This window comes from Phalaenopsis equestris, unplaced genomic scaffold (genome assembly GCF_001263595.1).
Source record: "Phalaenopsis equestris unplaced genomic scaffold, ASM126359v1 Scaffold000504, whole genome shotgun sequence".
Classification (NCBI taxonomy): Eukaryota; Viridiplantae; Streptophyta; class Magnoliopsida; order Asparagales; family Orchidaceae; genus Phalaenopsis; species Phalaenopsis equestris.
In genome coordinates, this window is record NW_018164944.1 from 1,244,060 (window position 1) to 1,251,829 (window position 7,770).

The 7,770-nt window shown below is 37.0% G+C and overlaps 1 protein-coding gene across 1 annotated transcript; it reads right to left on the bottom strand.

The window, feature by feature from the left end:
• Positions 1 to 5,811: 5,811 nt before the first annotated feature.
• On the bottom strand, positions 5,812 to 6,675 carry LOC110028218. Its single transcript, XM_020729972.1, has 3 exons — positions 6,403 to 6,675; positions 6,144 to 6,312; positions 5,812 to 5,981 (listed from the first exon to the last, which is right to left on the bottom strand). The coding sequence occupies exons 1-3, from the start codon at positions 6,673 to 6,675 to the stop codon at positions 5,812 to 5,814; spliced, it is 612 nt and encodes a 203-aa protein (XP_020585631.1).
• Between the last annotated feature and the right edge of the window lie 1,095 nt (positions 6,676 to 7,770).

Here is a 7,770-nt window from a genome sequence, read left to right on the forward strand (position 1 = left end):
TAGACCTCAACCAAAAGTGAGGTCAACAAAAACAAGTAGAGAATTTAACTTAACCACTAGATGTCAGACTCCCATTTTAAGGGCTAAGCGTAGTTCGACTATTAACACTTCATATTCTGCATAATTATTTGTAACCTCAAAATTGAGGGTGATTGAATTCTGCATGATTAATTTCACCCATTTTGGCAACTTCACTTGATATGTCATGCTCGAAGAAGTCAACTAGGAAGTCAGCTGCAGCTTAAGCATTTTTTTCATCTGGGGAATGTAACTAATGTCATACTCACTAGGTTCCACAACTTAATTTAAGAGCCAACTAGAGTGCTCTGGTCGAGTGAGTACAAACTTGAATGGATGGTCGGTAATTACTCTAATTATATGTGTTTAAAAATACGATCGGAGCATGCGAGTAGAGACTATTAAAGCAAATTTTAGCTTTTTCATTATTGGGTATCAGACATCAACTCTCCTAAGGACCCGACTAGTGTAGTAGACAAAAAATAATTTTTTCAACTCCTTTCAAACTAAGACTGAACTGATGGCTTCCGACCAGATTCCTAAATACAATGGGAGTTCCTCCTTCAACTTTGAGCTTTGTGGAGGTGGAGGCTAAACTAGTGATTGCTTCAAACCTTAAAAAGCTTGCTCACATTTGGTCAACCATTCAAATTTATTAGCCTTTCTTAGCACATTGAAGTAAGCAACACATTTGTTGTCGTAATTGGAAATGAATCTGTTAAGTGCTGCTATTCAATTGGTCAGCTTGTTTACCTCTTCGGTATTCTGAGGAGAAGGCATATCTAGGAGTGCCTTACTTTCTCAAAACTAGCTTTTGTACCATCGAGTGTCAGGAGGTACCCAATAACTTTTCAGTTGATGCTCCAAAGTTACTTTTTAGCAGATTTAATTTCATATTTTATTTTTTGAGTCTGCAAGGTTTATTTTAAGTTATTTATATGTTATTCTACCAACCTAAGTTCAACTAAAATATCATTGACATAACATTCAATATTTTTTGCTTTTTTTTTACTTTGAAAATATTACATTACATGAAGCTGATAAGTAACCCAACTTTCTTAAGCTGAAAAAGCATTACATTATAACAATAAAATCCTTCACTTGTAATAAAAAGCAATATTCTCAGCATTAGCTGGGTGCATCTTGATTTGGTGGTAACCTGAGAATTGTCCATGAAAATCATGATTGAATGTCTGACTACAGAGTCCACCATTGCATCGATTCTCTATAGAGGGTAACCATTATTGGGACAAACCACATTCAGATTTGTGAAGTCCACTCACATCCTTCACTTGTCATTAAACTTCTACACCTTGACTACATTCAATATCCAAGAGGAATATCATACCTCTCAAATGTAGCTCACCTCCTTAAACTTCTGCAAGTCCTTCTGAATCGGCTTGGCCAAAGTCAAGGCTGACAACCAAATCTTCTATTTCATAGGCCTGGTGCCCGAGCTGACATTTATTTGACGACAGACTACATCTATGGGGATGTCTAGAATCTCAGCAACCGATCATACGAAGATGTCTTGGTGCTTCTGAAGGGTCATTATCAGTGAATCTTTGTGCACTGAATGAAAAAATCTCATTGATTAAAAATTTTTTTTTGGGTTCATTGAGGTCGGCGAGGATCTCGATGGAAGTTTTGCCGATTTCAAGACCCCCTTCACGCTTATGTTGGATGTTCAACATTTCTTGCTCCACACCATCTACCACCTGTAGGTAGCACATTTAAGACTGTTCCAGATTCCTAAGCACATTCAAGATCTTCCCATCACACAAAAATTTTTCTATCAGATGAAGTTGTTAAGCAAAAAGCAACCAAAGATTGCATTGTATGTCGGTGGCACGTCCACCACTAAGAAGTCCTCCATAAGAAAGAATTGGATGCCACCTTGTTAACCTAATTATGCCTAGTGCTTCCTTCCATTTACCCAGAACCCATAAGTTGGATCAATCCCTTTGACCATGTGACCAGTTAACAGATTTATTTTATTGAATGTAGCTTTGAACTGAATTTTCCATAAGTTACTTATATCAACCAAAATACTACCTACTTGGAAGTTGTTTATTATTGTAATGATGACGACAGTGTCATTTTTGGGATTCCCTTTAGGGGCAAGTTAGCATTAGTAAAGATGATCGGGGGATGGAGGTTCTCCTTTGAGTTGGAAGCATCGACACAGTACTTCCCCGATCGATTCCTCTTTCGGTCGACTCTTAGGACTGAGTCTCCTCCAATATCATCAGTAGTACCCTGTCGGGGTTTTTTTTTTTAAAATAAGATTTTAAAATTTAAATTTAATATAATATATATATATAATGTAATTTTAATTTTGTGAAAATGATATTTTCTTTTTAATTTTTGGAAAATAATGAGACTGGATAGACCTCATATATTTAATAGTTTAAATAGTTGAGCACAATACCACAAGTGATATATCATCTCAAAAGGATGAGTGTATGACTTGTTAGTAGGCTTAACTATCCAAACTTAAAATTTTATGACTCTATTTTGGTCTGTAAATTTACAGCTGACAAATTTCCCTATCTAATGCAAAGATTAGACAGGGTTTTGATTAGTCTAGGTTCTTAATTCCCTATAGATGCAAGCCCCTATAATTTATTACATTACAAATGACATAGGTCATTTGAGAAAACTCTCGATAATGATTAGAGGCTCCGTCCTTAATAATTCAACATTTAGGATTCCACGATTGCTTATAGGAAAATTCAAGTGGGATAACTTCAAATAAGAACAGTTATTTCCGGAATCCAAATTAGTGAAAGTAAGAGATATTGAAGATACCGAATAAAATTTTGTGTCATCTCAAACTAAACTATGGTTAGGCTTTACATCTTTGAAAGAGAAATTATTTGATGTTTCAGTCCTGCAAGTTATTTAGATATTCGGGACTTATATCTGTATGTCATATGCAAATAGCCCGAGAAAATATGAGGATTTATCATACCGAACGATGACCTCAGAATCCTAAAAAGTTTATGACTTATATCGTATGATATAAAATCGTAGAAAGTCCTAAAAAATAATGTATGAGGGTTTACATCATGTCAGACAAACGACCTCGACGTCCTATAAGTATGTCATTTAAGTCTACGAAAGTTGGTTGGAGTTCCTCATGTCGTCTTCTGTTGTCATCTCGGTCGCCTCCCCGAGATGAATCGACAATCGACCACGTCGTTGTCTCGTTCTGAGAAGAGGAGAAAGAGAAGTGATAAAATCATGTCTCGAATGGCCTATCCTACGGTGTTACACAAACATGCTAGGATAAAAATATTAAAAAAATATGAATATAGATGATTGTCTATAACACAATGTAGTAAAGAAAAGGAACATCTGTGTAATAAAGTACTGTAACAGAAAAAGACTGAAGGAAAACTACGAAAGTAAACCAATATAAAAAAAGAAAGACTATGCAGTAAAGAAAGGAATATACAGTAAAGAAAGAAAACTGAAACAACTAAGTATACCTGATTAAATCTGGCAATGTTCTAGGAAATTGTAAAAGAGAACTCAGAAATAAGAATGCCCAAATCAAGAAACAAAACAGCTCACAGTCCTTCCTCGGAGTAAAAAAAATGCCACCCTATTCCTCCCCCATGGGAGTATTTATTGCCATCGAGAGGGCAAGGGGCTCACGACAAGGGAAATGCATAAACCCAAGAACGAGAGGGTTACCAAATTTGTTGCGTGCGAAAAGTCGTTACAAGAAAGTGACCGGCAGTTATGACCGAAGAAGAAGGTAAGCCGCAACCGGAGAGGAATAAGGTGATCGGAGAAACCAGAAATGGGGCCTCCCTACTCGGCCGAGAGGAACAAAGGGAGTTAGGGCATGTTTCGGTCCCAAGAAAAGAGGAGGCACACATGAGGGACAGATTAGAGCTTAGGGGTTTTAAAACCTTTCTATGAAAAAAATATTTTTTTATTTTTTTTAAAGAAACTATCAAATTTTGTGCAAGTGTGGCGCCCCAACAAAATGGGTGTCCTTCCTAACTAACATCAACGTTCTGGACATGACGGCGTGGTCCGTTTTGTCATCCAGGGTTATTTAGACAAATTCATCGATGATCGCGCCAAATTAACCACAGTTTGTGCGCGTTGCGACAAAAAAATTATTTTGGTCCGATCTGAGCCGTTCAATGAATAAAAATAAAAATGTTGATCGGTCCTCACATAAGTGACAACCAAAATCAAACACATCGCTCGTGGTGGCAAGTCAATTGTTGCACACGTCATGGTGTCCACATGTGTCTTTTGAATTTCTATATGAGTTCAATTTGAGCTTCAATACGTTGGCTTTTCAATCGACTCAATCAAATGTTGAGGATCTGAAACCTCCCATATGAAAGAAACTTCAAAAAGTGTTGAGGATCTGAAACCTCCCATATGAAACTTCAAAAAGTGAAGTAAGTCTAGTCCTCAAGTGGTGTAGATCCCAGTCTAGTCCTCTAAGAGAGTCAAATAGGAAATCCTAAGGCTAGATCCTAGGGTATCTAGGGAAGAGAAAAAAAGACCGCAAAATGAGGTCAACAAATGGACCCTCAATAGGTGTGGTGTGTTACATAATCGTGACACACCTATTGGTGTCGACCGAAGCAACCAACAACATTTTGAAAAAATGTCTAAGTAACCATACTTGGGACAAATCGAGTGTCGAATTCGAATTGAGGTGAAGTAGGATTTTTGCTAAGGATGGACATTTATATTTTGAAATTGTTGTCGTGGATTTGAATTTTGAAATGACTTTTGAAATATGTGCAAAGGAAAAATTCAGCATTTGACAATAATATGAAAGAATGTGTCGAGGAAGAATCAATATTAAACCTTATCCCAAAGGATGTAGAGAAAAAAGTGAAGCAGGAAGACTATATCAACTCAGAATATTGTTGGGGAAGTCATATCCGAACTGAATCTAGTCTAACAAATGTCATCTGTGGTCTTAGGATTTATTACAGAGTCGAAGTGGACTTTTCCTCAAACTTAAGCGAAACAGGAAGAGACCAGACCAACTCAGAATACCGCTGGGGAAGTTATATCTGAACTGAGACTAGTCGAAGAAATGTCGTCTGTTGTTTTAGGATTCATTACAGAGTTGAAGTGGACTTCTCCTTAGCAAAATTTATTACATATGTTGTTTTATAGATCGTTCTTGCTTGTTAGCCTTTCTCAGAATCGAGGAAAATCAAATTTATTTGTTTTTCTCAATCAGTTACCCAAATTGCAGTCACAATTGTGAAAAGAAATTTCAGCATATTCTCTTTAAACTGTCATATCAGGAACGTAATTTGGTATTGAATAAAATACTGCTTGATTCCATTTAAGAGGACATGATAAAAACATCTTTTGGAACCATATGAAAATGATCCATACATCTGAATGTTCTTCCATACGTCAATACCAGATACATATGACTGAATTCAATCTGCGTATCATCCAACCAGTCATTTTCTACCAGTATCCATGTTGAAATGGTAAGCTATATAAGGGCTAGCCTCATGTTCTAACATATTATCGGAAAAGTGGAAGCAACTTTTTTTAAATATATATTGAGGTGTGCTGTCTTTAAACAACTTATAGCTCATAAGGCTACAAATTCTCTATCTCGGGATCAGGCTTAAAACGGAATGGCACCTTGTCTTCATTCATTCTCCTGAGAGTTATAGAAACTCTAGTATATAGTACTCCAGGGATATAGTGTTTAGCTACATCAGCGTCGTTCCCGTTCAAAACCAAAATTGATCCTACAGGTAAAGGGATCTCTACAGAATCTCAAAATTCTCCATCACCAACAATCTGGATTTCCGTCTCGAACATAGTGTTACATTTGTTGATGAATGAGACTGTGCAGAATGGTCTCACAAAATCATCATGATCAACATGTGGAGGAATACAGTTACCAGCCTCGTAGATATTAACTATGCAGCTATTGGGAATACAATCTGCTGGTAAGATATGCTAAGTCACCAATCGTTTAATCATTCTCTTTATGAATGATGGTAAAGGGTCAACTTCGTCTTAGCAAATTATTCCAGGCGGATTTCCTTCCTTCTCCTGAGCAAAATTATAACAACAACCATACTGTATTGTAACCCTTTCTTTACCGTGTTTCCACTTCCTGGTCTCAGAATATGTTCTTCTTAACCGACCAGCACGACCCATGTCTCTTTCCAAAAAGACATGCTCCACATTATCATCCTGCTCACTGCTAGTGAATACATTTGTGTGTAATTCTAATCCTTCAAGTATATTAACATACTTTCCCTGAAGCCTCTAAAAATGCTCGAAGTTCTGCTTTCTTAATTTCTCATATTATTCCAGCTCATGTTCCAAAATAATTTGTAAAGGACGTGTTCTACTTACAAATTGAGGAATGTAAGGCTCAACCTTTATAGATCTTTCTTCAGTCTTCACGGGTTGAGGTAGCACTTCAACTGGCCGATCAAAAGTTTTCCCTTTTAATTTGATTGCCATTTGTGTAATAACATCTTCATTTTCCCCTTGTTCTTTTAACTGCTCCAGCATCTTACGGATGCGGCAATTTTGGTTTCTTTTCTGCATGCTAGTGAGTGTTGCTTTACCTTCCAGCTGTTTGTCGGTAGGGTTAGCACCAACAAGCTCGCCCTTTGAAGTCATTACCATTGACTTCATTCGATTAATCGCAGCATTACTTGACTCTGCTTCATCAACTTTTCTAACTTTCTTTTCTTCGCAGCGGTGAATTGATTCTTACTCCTGAATTTTAGTGCAGGCTTTTGCTCACAAAATTATTTCTTATTAACCATGGTTATGGCCAAACTTTCGTAATTCAGCTCGATCTGGTCAATGTTGAGATCGAATTCGATCACTCCCCCTTCTTCAAACTTTTCTTTGTAAAGGGAAAAACCCATGACATTCTTGAAGGTAAAAATTGTCCTTCCTCTTGACATTTTCCTGCACCAAAATAGGAAAACAATCAATATGTCAGACCGGGCTTAAGCAAGAATAATATGAATTCCCAATAGTTTGAATCATTCTAGCTTGATATAATTCCAGATTTTATTGTGCTATCAATCATTTTCTTTCCAATCATTTTCCTTCCAAACTTTCTAATTCTTCTAGTCGTAATCTGGTGTTCTCTTCAGTGGCAATTTTATTGGCAATGACAACTCTGAGAGATGGAAGTTGAACTTCTAAAGGTAGCACAACCTCGGACCCATACACAAGAGCATTAGGTGTAGACTAAGTTGGAATTCTAAACGTAATCCTATAGGCCCATAAGTCTTCTAATAACTGCTCATGCCAACTTCTTTTATTTTCATCCAAAGTTTTCTTTAGAATTTGGACGAGAGTCTATTTAAAAGCCTCGGCCAATCCATTAGCCTTTGGATAATAAGTTGTAGAATAGCGTCAATCTATTCCGTGTTTTCTGACGAAGTTATTGATTTTTGTGTTTTTGAATGTGGAACCATTATCTGAGATGATCCTACGTGGTACCCTAAAATGATAGACAGCTTGATTTTTGAAGAACTGCAGAACATGGTGTGCTTTCACTTCCTGAAGAGTTATTGCTTCTGCCCATTTCGAAAAATAGTTTGTTGCAGCAAGTATGAATCGATGTCCCTTCAAAGGTGGAGGGTTTATAGGACCCACTATATCTATACTCCAACACTTGAATGGCCATGACACGATTGTTGGGTGCAATACGTTTGGAGGTTGATGCAAGACCACTCCGTGTACTTGATTTTAATG